The sequence below is a fragment of the Ovis canadensis genome, chromosome 2 (genome assembly GCF_042477335.2).
Source record: "Ovis canadensis isolate MfBH-ARS-UI-01 breed Bighorn chromosome 2, ARS-UI_OviCan_v2, whole genome shotgun sequence".
NCBI classification, from domain to species: domain Eukaryota; kingdom Metazoa; phylum Chordata; class Mammalia; order Artiodactyla; family Bovidae; genus Ovis; species Ovis canadensis.
In genome coordinates, this window is record NC_091246.1 from 71,804,255 (window position 1) to 71,825,881 (window position 21,627).

A 21,627-nucleotide genomic window follows, 5' to 3' on the forward strand; every position below is an offset into this window, starting at 1 on the left:
TTTTTTCTTTAAATAATAAGCTCCCGGCTCCCGCTTACTCTCACAAGTTTCCAGCAACTGGTGCCCTGACAAATGAAGTGTCAAAACATTTCCAAATTAAAACCCTACGGCTCATATAGCCCCACACCTTCAGCAGGATGGACTTTCCCTGCTTGTTCTGAACGCATACTCAAAGACACTAAGAATAGCCAGATGGCAATTAACAGAAACTCTGAGGAGGGCAGTGGAGTGGGTTCCAGCAGGGTCAGTTTCCTGGACAGATTCCAAATGGAGTTCTCAGCCAGCAGTGCTCCTGCCAAGGAAGGATTTTCATTAAAACTGCATGGAGGAGGCAGAATGAAAAATCAAGATTCGAAAGATTTAAAATTATTGCTGAGGTGGAAACTTCAGCACCATCCCTGAGATCATTGATAACAATAATACTTGCTACGAAGGACTGAGCTGATATTTGAGGCCATGTACTGAGCACTTCCTATGCAGTGTATCATCCTAATCTCGCAAGGACTCTAGGAAGTAACTGTTGCTCTCACAGACAAGGAAATGGAAGCCCAGGTAGATAGCCTGTCAAGATCTCGAGGCAAACAGGATAAAGGTCTATGGCAGGTGCACAGTAAGTGGCCAAGTTGGAGTTTGAACTCAGCTATCTGGCTCCAAAACCCATGAATTTAACCACAGTACAATGCTGCCTCATACATGCATGGGGATGTTTTAAGTAACCACAATCATTCCATCCTAAGCCCAGAGAAACAAAAGTCTCTCTTTGCAATTTCAGCCAACATTCCCATGAGCAACCTCCCTTTCACAGGTTATGTACACTACCTGGATTCAACTTCTGGCCTTCTCATTTATTAGTTGTATAAATTCAGGTAAATAATCAACATTCCCAAGTCTTAGCTCTCTCATCTCTAAAATGGCAAAAATACTAGTCTCTAATTAAGCTGTAATGATTAAAAAAAAAAAAAAACTGCTGCAACAGAATTTTTGTGCCCTCCAAAATCCACAGGTTGATACCGCAACCCCCAAGGTGAAGGAATATGAATACATGGCCTTTGGGTGGTGATTAGGTCACAAGGGCGGAGTCATCATGGTGGGATTAGTGTCCTTATAAGAGGAAACAGAGGACGGCTTGCTTCCTGTCCCTCTTATGTGAGGACATGGCAAGAAGGTTGCTGTCCACAGACCAGGAAAGAACCCTCAGTCACCAGCTCTACAGGGACAATGATCGTGGACTATAAGAAATCAATGCTGTGTTAAGACACGCTTAAGACATGCTGTCTAGAGTATTTTGTTACAGCATCCTGAACTAGGAAATAGTGTATGAAAAGCTAGCTCTTGGTGTGGGGCTTGCATATACTAAGTTCTTCAATAAATAATAGCCACTGGGACTGAAGAGACTCTGATGGTGGGAAAGACTGAAGGCAGAAGGAGGTGACAGAGGATGAGCTGGTTGGATGGCATCACTGACTCACTGGACATGAGTTTGAGCAAAGTCTGGGAGACAGTGAAGGACAGGGAAGCCTAGTATGCTGCAGTCCATGGAGTTGCAGAGTCAGACACAACTTAGTGACTGAAAACAACAAAAAAAAATTATCATTCTAAACCCAAGCCCTTTTAGGTAATCAGCTTCAATGAGCAAGAAGACAAGAACTTAGTGAAAACATAGCATCCTCCATAGACTCGAGAGGGTTATTTTAGGATGGTCTTCAGTAAGATGAAGCAAACAAAGATGGACTTTAAAACATTCTGGGGTTTGTGGTGGATCTGGTAGGTCTGGAGTTAGGGTGACCAACCATCCTGGTTTGTCTGGGACTGAGGGGATTCCTGGGACATTACAAATGGGATAACTTGTTCTTTCAGTTTTCAGAGGGGAGGAGATACTTTCAGAAGTGGATAGGACTGGAAACAAGAGAGCTCACCTCCCCTTCCCCTTTTTACCTCATAACAGAAGTGACATATCTGCCTGGTGATGCCGGAAACCAGTCTGAGCTCGTAGAGCGCTGGTACTTGGAAGGGCCAGCCTGTCTACCCTCTGCCCAAGCATGTGTTGTGAGTCTCCCATGTGGAAGCTTGCTGGGTGGGCTTGGGACCTGTCTAGGTAGGCCAGACATTCAGAACACAAGTGAGTGGAAAAATTTAGTTTGGGGGAAAATGGGTGGGAAACTTGGACACATGTCCAAGCCCCATACTGCAAACAGCACTGCCAACAATAAAGCTGATACTGTGATTTCTACCTGACATCTGTGTCTATTTCTAAACTGGGTCAGAATTCAGAAGGGGAAAGGGATATAATTAATTATCAAACATGTCATTCGTTATCACCTTCATAAACCCCAACAGATGGATGCCTATTTTATTTCACTGTCAGAAAAACCCATTCCAGGCTGGCAAGAAGAAAGTATTTCATAGAATCCAATAAGGTTAGAGGAGGGAGTGACCTTAGAGATGATCTGGTCAATATCTTTGTTTTCATAGATGAAAAGAAATACAAATTAAATAGTAAAGTGACAAAATCCCCGTGAGATTCTGTGAAAAACTCATCAAATGCAGATAAGTAGTAGTTTGGGGAATGGTCTTTAAAGTTACAATAAGAATTAAAAACAGATTATAGATAACATAGAAAATAGGCTATAGATTAAAGAAAATAGATTAGAGATTAAAACTAAGCAATTTCAGAAGGAGAGAAGTTTCCCAAAAGTATTACTTCCAAGAAGCCTCTTCAAACCATCAAAAGCAACCAACAGTTGACAGCTGAATTATATCAACTGTCAAGATAACTGTAAGACAGGTCAGTTAGACTGCTTATCCACAATTCTGAATACCAGGTAGGGTGTGAGAAAAAACAAGCTTTGTCCTCCTGTCCTCATCATGCCTACCTATCGTAACTGATCCTGCTCAGTAGGAATGTTTACTTCCTCACTGTTAACCAGGAATGCCCACTGGCAGAAGAAGGGTCCTGGTGCCTCAACACATGAGACCCTTTGATCAGACAAGGCCATTTTTGGTCATACCTTCTTCTCTTGCCCATCAGAGTACCTGTGTTTGATTTTTTGAAAATGTCTAGTTTTGGGTATGGAGAAGGAAATGGCAACCCACTCCAGTGTTCTTGCCTGGAGAATCCCAGGGACGGTGGAGCCTGATGGGCTGCTGTCTATGGGGTCGCACAGAGTCGGACACAACTGAAGCGACTTAGCAGCAGCAGCAGCAGCAGCAGGAATAATTTAGGAGAAGGCGTTGGCACCCCATTCCAGTACTTTTGCCTGGAAAATCCCATGGACGGAGAAGCCTGGTGGGCTGCAGTCCATAGGGTCTCTAAGAGTCTGACATGACTTACTTCACTTTCACTTTTCACTTTCATGCATTGGAGAAGGAAATGGCAACCCATTCCAGTGTTTTTGCCTGGAGAATCCCAGGGACGGGGGAGCCTGGTGGCTACCATCTCTGGGGTCGCACAGAGTCGGACACGACTGAAGCGACTTAGTAGCAGCAGCAGCAGTTTTGGGTAAGTCAGAGAAAGCCCACCTCACTCTGACTGTCTCACTAAATGCAGCTATAAAACCTGGACGGAATGCATGGAGCAGCTACTCGAAGCCTCTGAAAAGTCAACAGTAGTGGGGAGACTGGGGAAGATGATCAGAGTTTCAAATACTACTGAGCCATGTATCTCCTTACCCTCAACTGGGGCCTGAACTCAACACACCAGCTGAGGAGGCCAGGGTGCAGGCAAGAGAGCTCTAGCTGGGAGAAGGGAACCCCTAATGCCAAAACAGAGTGTGAAAATTCTAGTTTTTCCCTTGCTCTTTTTTTTTCTTTTCCCCTCCCCACCCTTCCTTTCTTTTCCCCTTTCCTACATTCTTCTATGCTCCAGCCCAGAAATCTTAAGGAGTCATATCATCACATTAGCCCACACTATCAGAGAAGGGACACTTCCTCTGCCTTCAGTGGTGCCACAGATCCGAAAGGCAGGGACCAAGCCCCATTGCTTCCTTCCCTCTCTTTGTCCTCTCTCTGCTTGGTGATACCTAGGCAAGGCCATGGACGTGCGTGGCAGAGGGAGCCTTTTGGCCAGAGACTAAAAGTGGTCTCAGGGAACCAGAAAGTACCAGGGAGACATGGAGAGGAAAGAACTGGGCAAAGAAACCCCAACATTCACCCTCAAACTGTATATGCACGGATCTGATCTTAATTAGCACATCAAAACTCTGAGAACTCTACCAAGGTGCCACACTGACCACTGGGTGACATGCACATGGGATAGAGCCAGATGGCACCGTGAACACTTGGAAAGGTGAAATGACGTGGAAACCAGAGCCCCCAGCAGATCAACTAGTGGTGTGAGCCTAACCAGGCTGAACGAATCCTCAGTTGGAAACATCAACACTCTCCATAGGCTTTAAACAAGACCCAGGGTCTCATAATATAATAACCAAGATGTATGGAAAACAACCCCAAATTCCCTGGCACAGGAAGACTGAGGGAAGTACCAATTTCCTGGGGACAGATAATTAACTGTAGTGAACACAGCAGTGACACAGATGTTAGAATTACCTGGCAAATCTTTCAAGTCACTATTATTAAAAAAAAAAAAAAAGCTCCCAGCATCAATCATAAACACTACTGATTCAAGGGAAAAATAAATGGTCTCAGTCAAGAAATACATGACGTAAAGAAAGAGCCAAATGGAAATTTTAGAACTGAAAAATACAATAACCAAAATGAAAAGTTCTCTGATGGGTTCAATAGCAGAACGGACATGAGAGCAGAAAACAAATCATGCGCAAATCAACTTCAAGCTGGGCGCCTATGTGTCACTACTTTTTCATATGTCTCTTCTGTGCTTTAATGAACTGTTTCACCACCATGAACTACATCAGGATTTAGTCGCTTAAACTAGAACTGATATATTATTTCCCCCAGCTCTGTGGGAAGGCTGGGCAGTTTCTCTGTGGGGCTTGCCTGGATTCACTCCTGTTCCTGCATTCAGCTGGAGAGGTGGTTGGACAGGAAGGTCCAGCCTGGCCTCACTCATCAGTCTGGCAGTTGGCACTGGCTCCTGACTGGACTGCCTCACTTCTCCACCTGACCTCCCGATCTCAAGTGAGCTAGACGGGGCTAATTGTCATCATGGTGGTCTCAGTGTGCCAAGGGGGTGAATGAAGCCAGAAGTCTCATGAAGACGGAGGCTCTGAAATGCATGCAACGTCATCTTTGTCATATTCTACTGATCGAAATGCATCCCAAGGATTGCGCAGAGATGAAGGACAAAAAACGAAACTATCTCTTCATGAAAGGAGCATCTATACAACTTTGTAAACATGTGTGAACACAGGGATGAGATCCTGATTTCACTGTTCTACCACATTCCTCCTGCAGAATTAATGCTGCAAATTTCAAAGGCCACTGATCTACAGCGACTATGGCAGGGGATGAGATTCTGAGGTTCAGAGAAATCTAATGCTTTGCCTAAGACCACAAAGCTAGTAAGTGGGAAAATATGAAACTAGATCCCAGGACTGCTGATTCACTGACCCCTGATCTTGTTTTCTGAGATGAGCTATATAGTATTTGGAACACTTTGGCTGTTTAACAGGTAGGAAAATAATGGACAACACTTGTACCGTGTGTTAGCAATCATTCTTCATTCAGATCCATTTTGTGAAGGAAATAAATGCAGGCACTTATGGAGTCTATGAAAAAAAAAGTGAAGTAAAGTGATACAATAAGAGCTATTCATTATGTAGCAATAAAGCTCCTAACCTGTTCTGTGCATCAAAGCGCAGTGCATTCAGCCTCTCGAGTTCCTGGCACTCAAAGCTTAACTCCCTCTTGAGGTAAAATTCACATAATATACAATTAGCTATTAACCATTTTAAAGTGTTCAATTCAGTGGGCTTTGGTACATTCACTACGATATGCAACCATTACATTTAGCAAGACATCTTCAGCCCCTCACAAAAGGCACTGTACCCACTAAGCAGCCATGCCCCAAGTCCCTTTCCCCTGGCCCCTGGGAATCACCACTCTGCCTTCTCTCCATGGATTTCTATTCTGGATACTTCCTATAAATGGAATCATATGAGCTTTGTAACTGGCTTCTTTCACTGAGCATGTTTCCACAGTTCATCTGCAATGCAGCGTGTATCAGCAGTACATTCCTTTTTATGAACAATATAAATATAAGCTGCTGCTGCTAAGTCGCTTCAGTTGTGTCCGACTCTGTGCGACCCCATTAGACGGCAGCCCGCCAGGCTCCCTGGTCCCTGGGATTCTCCAGGCAAGAACACTGGAGTGGGTTGCCATTTCCTTCTCCAATGCATGAAAGTGAAAAGTGAAAGTGAAGTCCCTCAGTTGTGTCCGACTCTTCGCGACCCCATGGACTGCAGCCTACCAGGCTCCTCTGTCCATGGGATTCTCCAGGCAAGAGTACTGGAGTGGGTTGCCATTGCCTTCTCCATAAATATAAGCAATATTCACAATATTCCACTATATGGATATACCATGTTTTGGTCATCTATTCATCAGTTGATGGGCATTTGGAATTCTCCCACTTTTTGGCTAATGTGAACAGTGCTGTTACGATCATTCATGTACAAATGGTTATTTCAATACCTGTTTTTAATTCTTTCCATTAGGTACATAGTTAAAGCTGAATTTTGAGTCCAGTTTTTGATAAGGCTTCTTAAAGTGATGTAAGATTAATAAACTGCTGCCAGCATTACCTTATTTCTAAAGTCAGTGTGGTTCTGGAGGATGGCTCTGTGGTAAGTGGCTGTCATCACAAAATCTCGCATCACATTCTGCTGCTGGGAAAGGCAGTCATAAAACTGTAAGGGAAAGAGGAGGAGAGGGAGAGTAAACATACCACAGGGCAGGGCCTTCACGAGCACATACGGCCGCCATGGTCAAGGCACGCTTGAGGAGAGCCGAGGCTCAGAGGCTCTAACTCTCAGGGGAGTGGAGGCTCTGAGACATCGGTGACCTGTCCACACCGGCCCTATGGACAAGGCCCATAACTCTAAGGAGACGCCAGACTTCTCTCTTGCTCCATACTATGGATTCAGCCCTTGTTCTTGACCAACTAGTGTTGGGGGGTCCTTCCCAACGCGGAGGCTGAAAGCACAGTGCAGTTCAGTCATTCAGTCGTGTCCGACCCATTGCGACCCCATGCACTGCAGCATGCCAGGCCTCCCTGTCCAACACCAACTCCTGGAGTTTATTCAAACTCACGTCCATCAAGTCAGTAACACCATCCAGCCATCTCATCCTCTGTCATCCCCTTCTCCTCCTGCCCTCAATCTTTCCCAGAATAGGGTCTTTTTAAATAAGTCAGTTCTTTGCATCAGGTGGCCATAGGATTGGAGTTTCAGCTTCAGCATCAGTCCTTCCAATGAATATTCAGGACTGATTTCCTTTAGGATGGACTGTTTGGATCTCCTTACAGTCCAAAGGACTCTCATCGGTCTTCTCCAACACCACAGTGCAAAAGCATCAATTCTTCAGCACACAGCTTTCTTTACAGTCCAACACTCACATCCATACATGACCAAAGGAAAAACCATAGCTTTGACTAGACAGACCTTTGTTGGCAAAGTAATATCTCTGCTTTTTAATATGCTGTCTAGGTAGATTATAAATTTTCTTCCAAGGAGCAACTGTCTTTTAATTTCATGGCTGCAGTCACCATCTGCAGTGATTTTCGAGGCCCCCAAAATAAAGTCTGTCACTATTTCCACTGTTTCCCCATCAATCTTCCATGAAGTGATGGGACCAAATGCCATGATCTTAGTTTTCTGAATGTTGAGGTTTAAGCCAACTCTTTCACTCTCCTCTTTCACTTTCATCAAGAGGCTCTTTAGTTTTTCTTTGCTTTCTGCCATAACGGTGGTGTCATCTGCATATCTGAGGTTATTGATATTTCTCCTGGAAATCTTGATTCCAGCTTGTGCTTCAACCAGCCAGCATTTCTCAGGATGTACTCTGTATATAAGTTAAATAAGCAGGGTGACAATATAGAGCCTTGATGTACCCCTTTCCCAATTTGGAACCAGTCTGTTGTTCCATGTCCAGTTCTAACTGTTGCTTCTTGACTTGCATACAGGTTTCTCAGGAGGCAGGTCAGGTGGTCTGGTATTCCCATCTCTTGAAGAATTCTCCACAGTTTATTGTGATCCACACAGTCAAAGGCTTTGGCATAGTCAATAAAGCAGAAGTAGATGTTTTTCTGGAACTCTCTTGCTTTTTTGATGATCCAGCAGATGTTGGCAATTTGATCTCTGGTTCCTCTGCCTTTTCTAAATCCAGCTTGAACACCTGGATTTTCATGGTTCACATATTGCTGAAGCCTGGCTTGGACAATTTTGAGCATTACTTTACTAGCATGTGAGTTGAGTGCAATTGTGTGGTGGTTTGAGCATTCTTTGGCATTGCCTTTCTTTGGGATTGGAATGCGAACTGATATTTTTGAGTCCTGTGGCCACTGCTGAGTTTTCCAAATTTGCTGGCATATTGAGTGCAGCACTTTCACAGCATCATCTTTTAGAATTTGAAATCGCTCAACTGGAATTCCATCACCTCCACTAGCTTTGTTGATAGCATTGCTTCCTGAGGCCCACTTGACTTCACATTCCAGGATGTCTGGCTCTGAGTGACCACACCATCGTGACTATCTGGGTTGTAAAGATCTTTTCTGTATAGTTCTTCTGTGTATTCTTGCCACTTCTTAGTATCTTCTGCTTCTGTCAGATCCATACCATTTCTGTCCTTTATTGAGCCCATTTTTGCATGAAATGTTCCCTTGGTATCTCTAATTTTCCTGAAGAGATCTCTAGTCTTTCCCATTCTATTTTCCTCTATTTCTCTGCATTGATCACTGAAGAAGGTTTTCTTATCTCTCCTTGCTATTCTTTGGAACTCTGCATTCAAATGGGCACATCTTTCCTTTTCTCCTTTGCCTTTTGCTTCTCTTCTTTTCCTAGCTATTTGTTAGACCTCCTCAGACAGACATTTTGTTTTTTTGCATTTCTTTTCCATGGGGATGTTCTTGATCCCTGTCTCCTGTACAATGTCACGAACCTTCATTCACAGTTCTTCAGGCACTCTATCTATCAGATCCAGTAGCTTAAATCTATTTCTCACTTCCACTGTATAATCATAAGGGATTTGATTTAGGTCATACCTGAATGGTCTAGTGGTTTTCCCTACTTTCTTCCATTTAAGTCTCAATTTGGCAATAAGGTGTTCATGATCTGAGTCATAGTCAGCTCCTGGTCTTGTTTTTGCTGACTATATAAAGCTTCTCCATCTTTGGCTGCAAAGAATATAATCAATCTGATTTCAGCATTGACTATCTGGTGATGTCCATGTTTAATGTCTTTTGTGTTTTTGGAAGAGGGTGTTTGCTATGACAAGTACATTCTTTTGGCAAAACTCTATTATTAGCCTTTGCCTTGCTTCATTCCGCATTCCAAGGCAAAATTTGCCTGTTACTCCAGGTGTTTCTTGACTTCCTACTTTTGCATTCCAGTCCCCTATAACGAAAAGGTCATCTTTTTTGGGTGTTAGTTCTAGAAGGCCTTATAGGTCTTCATAGAACCGTTCAACTTCAGCTTCTTCAGCAGTACTGGTCAGGACATAGACTTGGATTACTTTGATATTGAATAGGTTGCCTTGGAAATGAACAGAGATCATGCTGTCATTTTTTAGACTGCATCCAAGTACTGCATTTTGGACTCTTCTGTTGACTATGATGGCTACTCCATTTCTTCTACGGGATTCTTGCCCACAGTAGTAGACAAAATGGTCACCTGAGTTAAATTCACCCATTCCAGTTCATTTTTAGTTTGCTGAATTCCAAAATGTCAATGTTCACTCTTGCCATCTCCTGTTTGACCACTTTCAGTTTGCCTTGATTCATGGACCTAACATTCCAGGTTCCTATGCAATGTTGCTCTTTGCAGCATCAGACTTTACTTCCATCACCAGTCACATCCACAACTGGGTGTTGTTTTTGCTTTGGCTCTGTTTCTTCATTCTTTCTGGAGTTATTTCTGTATTGATCTCCAGTAGCATATTGGGCACCTACCAACCTGGGGAGTTTATCTTTCAGTATCCTATCTTTTTGCCTTTTCATACTGTTCATGGGGTTATCAAGGCAAGAATACTGAAGTGGTTTGCCATTCCCTTCTCCAGTGGAGCATGTATTGTCAGAAGTCTCCACCATGACCTGTCCATCTTGGGTGGCCCTACATGGCATGGCTGATAGTTTCATTGAGTTAGACAAGGCTGTGGTCCATGTGATCAGATTGGTCATGAAAAATACAGGGGACTTCCCTGGTGGTTCAGTGGTTAAGAATTTGCCTTGCAATGCAGGGGATATAGTTCAATCCCTGGTAGGAGAATTTAGATCCCATATGCCACAGAGCAACTAAGCCCAGATGCCGCAATTACTGAGCCCACATGTGCAACTAGAGAGTCCGCGTGCTGCAACAGGAGGCAATGGAGATCCTGTGTGCTGCAACTAAGACCTAGTCCAGTGAAAAAAGAATTAAAGAGGTAAGTGAGAGAGAAAGGGGCCAAGGCCAAAAGGGACGGCCCTGAAGAGTCCCATCAGCCTAGAGAGAAAGTGAAGTCTTGGATAGAAATCCCAGGAGAGGGTGGGGATGCGGCAGAAGGCCCTGACAGTAGTGATCTGAGGAAGCACGCCGGCTGGGTGGTGTGTGCATGTAAGTCCACAAGCATGAGTCAGGAATAAATATTTTGACTGTAATGGTCACCATTTGGGAGAGTTCGCTATGTGCCGGGCACCATGCGGAGTGCCTCACTTATATCCTCTAATCAAATTACATCACCACAACAATCAGATGAAATATGTTCCCCAGATGAGGGAATGTTCCTGCTGGTCAGAGGACCACATGTTAAAAACCACTGCACTCTATTCTCTACCCACCACCCCACCCAGGTGTGTGTCACTTTGAAATGACACAGTTCTGCCAGGGGCCACTTCCCTGACCTCGAAGTACTGTGCAGCAGACACCTCTTCTGTCCGGCTGAAGCTGAACATCGAGTGTTCCTTTTTCTCACACTGGTATCTTCGCAAGGCATTTGAAAATGCACTGAACTCTGTAAGGAGAAGAGAGAAGATCTATTTCTACACCTTGGAAACCACAGCATTACCCTTCAAAAAATTCCAAACGAGAAAATATTAGAAGATTAAAACAGCACGTTCACCCCAGAACACATGAGTGATAAGGAAAGGCAAGGTGGGAATGGGTACTACTCTGAGCTGTGACACCCTTATTGACACTTGTCAGACATATCTGCATTCACAAATGTCAAGTGCGAGAGTGGAATGGACCACGGGCAGAGTTTGAGCTCATCAAATTCTCCTGGTACCATGCTAACAGGGCTCACAGGCTTATCTTCAGTACGTGCACTGGGGAAGGCAACTGTTGATGGTAAGAAAAATAATGTATATGTGAATACAAACTATAGATGCATATAAGTGTATATATATATAATCTCAGTCTTGGGCTTCCTTGGTGGCTCAGATAGTTAACAATCTGCCTGCAGTGCAGGAGACCTGGGTTTAATCCCTGGGTCGGGAAGATCCCCTGGAGAAGGGAATGGTTACCCACCTCAGTATTCTTGCCTGGGAAATCCCACACACAGAGGAGCCTGGTGGGCTATAGTCCATGGGGATCGCAAAGAGTCAGACATGACTTAGCGACTAACACTTTCACTTTCAGCCTCATTCTATTATAGTGACAGTTTTGTTTTGTTTTTTCACATTTAGTATTCCCTAAGTGTACAGAGAAAGGGTAGAATAACTGGGAGTATGTAAATATATAAGGGAATGATTTTACTATTTGAGAAAAAAAATAGAAGTGAAAGTTCAAAAACTACCAGAACTGATATTACTAACAGACAACACAGTATGCACAGTTGTCGAATTCTTTGACTTCTGCCTTAGAAACGTCTCTCAAAGTCCCGTCCAGCGGCACTCATTGCCTGCGGTCTTGGCTCTCTCTTCTGTTGCTGTGAGCAGGCCTCTCCTTCCAGCCCTCATCAGGTCCCTAACCCTCACCCAGTCCAGATTCACCGTGAGCTCCAGTCCCTCACGTTCTGTCTGCCCCGTGTACGTGCCCTCCACACCCCCTTTCTGCACATACAAGACCTGCACTATACCTTTACACTCCTGCCATGCTGGAGCACTTACACACTCCCAGGTCAACCTGGGCCTGGCCTGGCTTCCTGATTTTGAAACCCCCATCTCTTCTGCTTAGAGTTCCTTCTGACCTCAAACTACTATTCATCATCCAAGACTCAGTTCAACAAGCATTTCTTCACTGCTGTGTTCCATAACACTCACAGGCAGAATGAACTGCTATAAACACACTGGGCCTCAGCACTTGGCTACAGATCAGAATCACCTAGGAAGGGTTTTTTGTTTTGTTTTCTAAATATACATGCTGAACCCTCATCTTATATTAGGAAATTCAATGCTCTGGTGTGGGGACAAGGCATCTCTATTTTTTTCAAAAACTTCCACTTAGTTTTTATGTGCAGCCAGGGAGAAGAACGTGTGTTCTCATCTCAGGCTCTCAGCTTACCATTTTACTTCATATTTTACCGAATTTATCAATTTTTGAACTGTCTATCTCTCTATCTATATCAAATTCTTTTAGGGCATGGTTTAGGGAGGTGGGTCAAGCCTTATTATCTCTAGTCTTTAGAATAACAGCAGCCATCCAATAATAGGTCAAAATGTGAGTTCAATATTTCATCTGTCAACAGAGGAACAGATTTTAAGAAGATGTGATATACATTATATAATATATATATTCATTCAATGGAATATCATTCAGCCACAAGAAGGAAATCTTGCCACTTAACAGCAACATGGATGGACTTCGAGGGCATTATTCTAAGTGAAATAAACTAGATAGAGGAAGGGACTTCCCTGGTAGCTCAGTTGTAAAGAAACTGCCTGTAGTGCAGAAGACCTGAGTTCAATCCCTGGGTCAAGAAGATCCCCTGGAGAAGGAAACGGCAACCCACTCCAGTATTCTTGTCTGGAAAATCATATGGACAGAGGAGCCTGGCAGGCTACAGTCTATGGGTCACAAGAGTCGGATGCAACTTAGTGACTAAACCACCAGATAGAGGAAAACAAATATATTATTTATATGTGGAAGCTTTTTTTTTAGTGTGGGCCATTTTAAACATCTTTATTGAATTTGTTGTAATATTGCTTCTCTTTTATGTTTTGGGCTTTTGGCCACGGAGCATATGGAATCTTGACACCCTAACCAGGAACTGAACAGGAACCCCCTGCATTGGAAGGATAATTTATAATCATAGGACCACCAGGGAAGGCCCAGGAACCTTTTTTTAAAAAGCCAAACTTACAGAAACAGAGAGTAGAAAGATAGTTACCAGGAGCTAGTTCAGTTCAGTTGCTCAGTCGTGTCCGACTCTCTGCGACCCCATGAATCGCAGCACACCAGGCCTCCCTGTCCATCACCAACTACCGGAGTTCACTCAGACTCACATCCATCGAGTCAGTGATGCCATCCAGCCATCACATCCTCTGTTGACCCCTTCTCCTCCTATACCCAATCCCTCCCAGCATCAAAGCCACCAGGAGCTAAGGAGTGGGAAAATAGGGAAACACTGGTAAAGAGGTACAAACTTTTAACTATAGAATGGATGAGGCCTGAGGATCTGGAATATTGCATGGTAAGTATAGTTGTTAACATGTATTATACAATTGAAATTTGCTAACAGAGGACTTAGATGTTCTCAGCGAAAAAAGTAAGAATGAAGCAAAATAAAATATAATAACAGGGCTTCTCTGGTGGCACTTGTGGTAAAAGAACCTGCCTGCCAATGCAGGAGACTAACAGATGCAGGTGCGGTCCCTGGATCAGGAAGATCCCCTGGGGGAAGGCATGGCAACCCGCTCCCATCTCCCACTGACAGAATCGTCCCACAGAGGAACCTGGTGGGCTACGTTCCATAGGGTCCCAAAGAGTCACACAGGACTAAAGCACTTAGCATACACACACAAAATACAATAACATTCTGGTAACCCTGAAAAACAAAGATGACACTGGACACTATTCACCCAGCTCTCATCTCCTGGGCCTTCTCCAAGTCCCTCTGAGCTCTCGGAGACTGCCAGCAGTGTTTGCGTCACCCGTCTGTGAGTTCTTTGAGTCCTGGCCATCTCAGTTGTTTGGGCTTTCAAGTAGCATAGTAGTGTTAGTCACTCCATCATCTCCGACTCTTTGCAACCCGGTGAACTGTACCCTCCAGGCTCTTTTTTCCATGGGATTCTCCAGGTAAGAATAATGGAGTGGTTTACCATTCCCTTCTCCAGAGGATCTTCCCAACCAAGGATAGAACCTGGGTCTCCTGCATTGTAGGCAAATTCTTTCAAAGCCTATGGTAAATTCATTTGTCCAATAAATAGTCTTTTAAATATTCTCTACAGTTGCAAGCCCCCATCCTTGGGTGGAAATTTGAACTCTCACACAGTCAGTTCTAAAGAAGGATGAGCACCGAAGAACTGATGCTTTTGAACTGTGGTGTTGGAGAAGACTCCTGAGAGTCCCTTTGACTGCAAGGAGATCCAACCAGTCCATCCTAAAGGAAATCAACTCTGAATATTCATTGGAAGGACTGATGCTGAAGCTGAAGCTACAACACTTTGACCACTTGGTGCAAAGAGTTGCCTCCTTAGAAAATATCCTGATACTAGGAAAGATTGAAGGCAGGAAGAGAAGGGGATGACATAGGACAAGATGGTTGTCTGGCATCACTGACTCGATGGACATAAGTTTAAGCAAGCTCTAGCAGATGGTGGAAGCCAGGGAAGCCTTGCATGCTACAGTCCATGGAGACGCAAAGAGTTGGACGTGACTGAGCAACTGAACAACAACAATATATAGTCAGAAGTCAGTCAGTTCAGTTGCTCAGTCATGTTCCCGTAGCTTGTTCAAACTCATGTCCACCCAGTTGGTGATGTCATCCAATTATCTCATCCTCTGTCATCCCCTTCTCCTCCTGCCTTCAATCTTTCCCAGCATCAGGGTCTTCAAATGAGTCAGCTCTTCACATCAGGTGGCCAAAGTATTGGAGCTTCAGCTTCAGCAACAGTCCTTCCAATGAATATTCAGGACTGATTTCCTTTAGGGTGGACTGGTTGGATCTCCTTGCAGTCCAAGGGACTCTCAGGAGTCTTCTCCAACACCACAGTTCAAAAGCATCAATTCTTCAGTGCTCAGCTTTCTTTATGGTCCAACTCTCACATCCATACAGTTCAGTTCAGTTGCTCAGTTGTGTCCGACTTTTTGTGACCCCATGGACTGCAGCACACCAGACTTCCCTGTTCATCATCAACTCCTGGAGCTTGCTCAAACTCATGTCCATCAAGTCAGTGATACCATCAACCATCTCATCCTGACTACTGGAAAAACTATAGCTTTGACTAGATGAACCTTTGTTGGCAAAGTAATGTCTCTGCTTTTTAATATGCTGTCTAGGTTGGTCATAACTTTCCTTCCAAGGAGCAAGCATCTTTAATTTCATGGCTGCAGTCACCATCTGCAGTGATTTGGTAGCCCCCCAAAATAAAGTCTGTCACTGTTTCCTCTGTTTCCCTATCTATTTCCCATGAAGCGATGGGACCAGATGCCATGATCTTTGTTTTCTGAATGTTGAGCTTTAAGCCAACTTTTTCACTCTCCACTTTCACTTTCATCAAGAGGCTTTTTAGTTCCTCTTCACTTTCTGCCATAGAGTGGTGTCATCTGCATATCTGAGGTTATTGATATTACTCCTGGCAATCTTGATTCCAGCTTATGCTTCATCCAGTCCGGCATTTCAGATAATGTACTCTGCATAGAAGTTAAATAAGCAGGGTGACAATATACAGCCTGATGTACACGTTTCCCGATTTTGATCCAGTTTGCTGTTCCATGTCTGGTCTAAGCATTGCTTCTTTACCTGCATACAGATTTATCAGGAGGCAGGTAAGGTGGTCTGGTATTCCCATCTCTTTAAGAATTTTCCACAGTTTGTTGTGATCCACACAGTCAAAGCCTTTAGCATATCAATGAAGCAGAAGCAGATGTTTTTCTGGAATTCTCTTGCTTTTTCTATGATCCAACGGATGTTGGCAATTTGATCTCTGGTTCCTCTGCCTTTTCTAAATCCAGCTTGAACATCTGAAATTTCTTGGTGAAGAGGATGTATGGCAAGTTGCAAAGTACCATTTGGTGTTTGAAAGCAAGATTCTGATTATAAAGTAACAAGGAGAGGCTGCTTGTATACCTCACCAATAGTCTCCAAAGGACAAAGTGAAAGAGAAGCTCCAATGAAGTTTTGTGTTATGACCAGCATTCAGGCAATGCACATACAGCCTTCTAAAATGAATACTAATTCAGATGTATCAAGTCTGTGTTTGCTATTTTTAAAAAATCCAGTCTCACTACATTACATACTATAATCACAACCCTGTAATCCTGGCACAGGGACCATATGTGACAAACCAAAAATCAGGGTCTCTAGTTTGACAAGTTTGAGATGCATTTATGGGATTTTAGGAAATTAGAAGCCAATCCTCGGCAAGTCCAGGAATCAGCATCATTCACTATTGTGAGTTCTGTCACAACGGTTGCCAGGAGAATGTTCTTTTCACAAGTTACCCTTACTTTTATGGCTATTTAATGGTTAAACAAATGTGTGTAAATAAATGTCAGGCTTACATCTTTCCATACACCGCAGAATGTTACTTGGTACCTTATGCAACAGTTAGAACTGGGAGTTCTAACTGATTCCAAATAGGAAAAGGAGTACATCAAGGCTGTATATTGTCACCCTGCTTATTTAACTTCTATGCAGAGTACATCATGAGAAATGCTGGGCTGAAAGAAGCACAAGCTGGAATCAAGATTGCTGGGAGAAATCTCAATAACCTCAGATATGCAGATGACACCACCCTTATGGCAGAAAGTGAAGAGCAACTAAAAAGCCTCTTGATGAAAGTGAAAGAGGAGAGTGAAAAAGTTGGCTTAAAGCTCAACATTCAGAAAACAAAGATCATGGCATCTGGTCCCATCACTTCATGGGAAATAGATGGGAAAACAGTGGAAACAGTGTCAGACTTTATTCTGGGGCTCCAAAATCACTGCAGATGGTGACCGCAGCCATGAACTTAAAAGACGCTTACTCCTTGGAAGAAAAGTTATGACCAACTTAGACAGCATATTAAAAAGCAGAGATATTACTTGGCCACCAAAGGTCTGTCTAGTCTAGGCTATGGTTTTTCCAATAGTCATGTATGGATGTGAGAGTTGGACTGTGAAGAAAGCTGAGCGCCGAAGAATTGATGCTTTTGAACTGTGGTGTTGGAGAAGACTCTTGAGAGTCCCTTGGACTGCAAGGAGATCCAATCACTCCATTCTGAAGGAGATCAGCCCTGAGATTTCTTTGGAAGGAATGATGCTAAAGCTGAAACTCCAGTACTTTGGCCACCTCATGCGAAGAGTTGACTCATTGGAAAAGACTCTGATGCTGGGAGGGATTGGGGGCAGGAGGAGAAGGGAATGACAGAGATGGTTGGATGGCATCACTGACTCGATGGATGTGAGTTTGAGTGATTTCTGAGAGATGGTGATGGACAGGGAGGCCTGGCATGCTGCGATTCATGGGTTCGCAAGGAGTCGGACACGACTGAGCGACTGATCTAAACTGATTTTCCTTACCTCACAATAATCTTTGATGTTCAGACTGTCTGTCCCCCTTTTTTTCACAAACTACTAGATAGCCTGGCTCCCCGTCCTGCGTCCTTGGAATAGTTTTCTCCAAGTTACTGAGAAGATAACTCTGGGGCTTGGGATCCTTAACATTCTCACCAAGTAAAATATGTCTCCACTTTAAGGTTGTGACTAAATTTTTTGTCGACACTGTGTTTCCAGATGATGTATAAAGATAGAAAAAAAGAACCATCATATTTTACAAAAAGGAAAAGAAATTTAATTGCTGATTTCTCCCCTTCCCTCAGCCTCTAGAAGAAAGACTCAGCCACTAGACACACAGTCTTAGTCCGTCTGGGCTGCTATAATAGAGAACCACAGACAGAGGGACTTCTAAACAAGGGAAATTTGTTTCTCACAGTTGTGGAGGCTGAAGTCTGGAATCTGGATGCCAGCATGGTTAGGTTCTGGTGAGGGTTCTCTTCTGAGCTGCTGACTACTGACCTCTATCTGTGTCCTCACCCAGCAGTGGAGGCAAAGGATCTCTCTGGGATCTCTTCTAAAGGACACTAACCTCAATCATAAGGGCTCCACTCTTTTGATCGAATCACTTCCCACCTACACTTGAGACTGCTATGCCTGTCTCTGAAAACGCACACACACAGAGTATATCTATACAGGAAATTTCCTGAATTTAGTTTGCATTTATTTAACTTTGGGAGCAAGACCAAAGAAGGTACGGATATTTTCTTATGAAAATATTATTAATATGTTCCTCTTCATTATAAAAAGAAGAAAAACAGTAATTTAGGAGTTCAGATGGTGAATAGATTTTGACTTAAAATGCATCATAGACCAAAGATACTTTAGTTCTGCCAGTGATAGCTACCTAGAACTTTTAGATTAAATTTTCACTCTAATCACTGCAGATGGTGACTGCAGCCATGAAATTAAAAGATGCTTACTCCTTGGAAGAAAAGTTATGACCAACTTGGACAGCATATTCAAAAGCAGAGATATTACTTTGCCAACAAAGGTCCATCTAGTCAAGGCTATGGTTTTTCCAGTGGTCATGTATGGATATGAGAGTTGGACTGTGAAGAAAGCTGAGCACTGAAGAACTGATGCTTTTGAACTGTGGTGTTGGAGGAGACTCTTGAGAGTCCCTTGGACTGCAAGGAGATCCAACCAGTCCATTCTGAAGGAGATCAGCCCTGGGATTTCTTTGGAGGGAATGATGCTAAAGCTGAAACTCCAGTACTTTGGCCACCTCATGTGAAGAGTTGACTCATTGGAAAAGACTCTGATGCTGGGAGCGATTGGGGGCAGGAGGAGAAGGGGACGACAGAGGATGAGATGGCTGGATGGCATCACTGACTCAATGGACGTGAGTCTGAGTGAACTCCGGGAGTTGGTGATAGACAGGGAGGCCTGGCGTGCTGCAATTCATGGGGTCGCAAAGAGCTGGTCATGACTAAGCAACTGAACTGAACTCAACTGAAGCTAGAACAACCAGATCCAAATAATTAATTTCACACACCTCTGATGAGGGGATAAATAGGAGAAAATAAATCCTTGATTCTAAGGACTTTGAAACCAGGAGAAGCAGAAGTCAGTGGAAGCAGATGTTAAGTTTCGTTCCCTTTTTTGAAAATAGGTATCTTTTACTTCCTTCCTGGTAAGAAGACCTTAATTTTGCATATTTAAGCTGATGGACCATAGAGAATTAAGATGGGCTATTTGCAAATTATTCAAGATAGGCCACAGGCAGCTCTGCAAGAAAGTCTGAAGTTGGACTTTTCTTTAAAAAAAAAAAAAAACGTATACCATGGTTATCATATTGTCAGTTTGGGATTTTCCGGTATAATTTTGGGACATGTGTCCAGAACAGCTGATGCAGTCAGACAGGTATTACCCGCTCCTGGCACAGAAAGATGCTAGCATCTTGGTAAACAAACTCTGTGTGGCAAGTACCACAGGCAGCATCACTTGTAAACAGCAGCTTTTTAAGGGAGGCAAGAAAACAAAAATGGGTCCCTTCAATCTGTTTTTTTTTTTTTTTAAGCAATAACAGAACAAAAAGGAAATTGCTGTGTCTGAGTCGTCTTTACTGATTCATGAGTACACTACATGCTAAAGCTGAAAGTAATGGTTTGTCAAGAAAGAACCTAAGTCGAGCCTGCGAAAGTAGAATAATTAGAATCATGACTGAGGCATGAAACTGTCTGTCATGTCCTTGGTTAGTATTTATGTGATAGAGAAAATAACACCCATGCATTGCGCTGAGAAATGATAAAACATGATGGTTTACAGCCAGAATGGTTGCAATGCCAGTTCCACCAGGCCATCCTCTTCAAAAACAGTGAGGATAAGTGTGTTCTTCAAAGGGAGTTCTCAACAGCTGGCCTTTCTTTACTCTCCTCTGGGAGTCATCCTGGATCTATAGAATTAATGTCATTCAAACAGACGATGCCTGCAGATCAAAAGTCTCCTTCATCCAAAAAGGAAAAATATTGTACTTCTTGCCAAAATATTTTCCAAAGGCAAAGCTACCTGCTGATTTAAAGATTCCTTTACTTCTCCTACCAAAAGTCTCTCCCTCTAGTTTGGAGAACTGAAGAAGACACGATGGGTTATTACTGCCTCTTATTTTGGAATCTCCAAAATGAGCACGGCCAAAGACAATGTTTGTCCCCCTAAAATCATACTTTGAAACCTAGTCTCCAGTGAGGGTAGTTAGAGGATAGAGCCTTTGGGAAGTGATTAGACATAAAGTAGATTCTTGGAGTGCCCACCATAGATAGCATTATGATAAGACACAGTAGGTTTCTATTGCACCCATGGGAAAATTAGAAAAATGGAGAACTTTCCCAAACTTCAAGTCAGTGCTTTTGTCTCCTCTTTAAAATAAATTTGTTAGGACTTATCAGGTGTTGTAGCGGTTAAGACTCCTCCTTCCAATGCAAGGGGTGTGAGTTCGATCCCCATTTGGGGAACTAAGGTCCCACGTGCCATGGAGTGTGGTCAAAAATAAATAAATAATTGTTTAAGTTGCCTCTTAAAAAAATACATTAGCATTTCTTGCAAGCAATTGCCAATCAACTTCTCTTAAAGATACTTATAAGTTCTAAGAAATCAAATGTATTATTTGGTTTTGTTTTCCCCTCAAAGCTTTACAATTAGCAACTAAACGTATAATTCACAATCCATATAACACTCAACTAAAATTATTTTGTACAAATAAAACATCAGTATAAAGCACTGGGAAGGGCTATTTGGGAGTACTTGGTATATTTGTCGTTATCTCTAAACATTTAGAATCTTACGCAAAAACAACTGGATCATAAATCCCATCAAGTTTCACAGGCAATCTACATACACATCTTAAAAACCAATTAAATATTTTCTGAGATGACCAGCAGTGACCTAAACACTAGTAAAATAGTGAGCTTCACCATTTACGAAAAGGCAGTCTGCTAATTTGTTTGAATGTTGAACCAGTTCCCTGATTCCTGTGGGATCTTAGCACACTTGTCCTGACACTCAGCAAGGAAAAACCAAGATCAAAGAACTGTGTGGTTTCCAATAAGCAGAATGAGGGGTCAGCCTTGGACAGAGGGATAGGTGAGTGAACCAAAGCACAAACAAGATTCTAAGGAAAGGATGTCAGTGAAAACTCTTGTTGGCAAGAGGTGGAAACTCAACCAAGTTGAACAGAAATAGGAATTTTATGGCTCATGAAACTGAAATATTCAGGATTAAAATTCAGTTTTGAAGAATGATTGTATCCAGGAGTTTGAATGATTTTAAGACCCTCCCACTCTCGCTCTGGCTCTCATGCTCACTCAGTGTTTCTCTGTTTTAGTCTCCT

At 43.1% G+C, this 21,627-nt stretch overlaps 1 protein-coding gene across 1 annotated transcript in view; it reads right to left on the bottom strand.

Moving 5' to 3' along the window:
- The window catches only part of LOC138432364 (uncharacterized), a 220,713-nt gene that overhangs the window by 77,946 nt on the left and 121,140 nt on the right, over window positions 1-21,627 (bottom strand). Inside the window, exons 5-6 of the mRNA XM_069573718.1 lie at window positions 11,006-11,115; window positions 6,717-6,821 (exon numbers count right to left, since the gene is read on the bottom strand). Coding sequence (XP_069429819.1) covers window positions 6,717-6,821; window positions 11,006-11,115 — 215 coding nt within the window. The remainder of the gene's footprint in view (window positions 1-6,716; window positions 6,822-11,005; window positions 11,116-21,627) is intronic.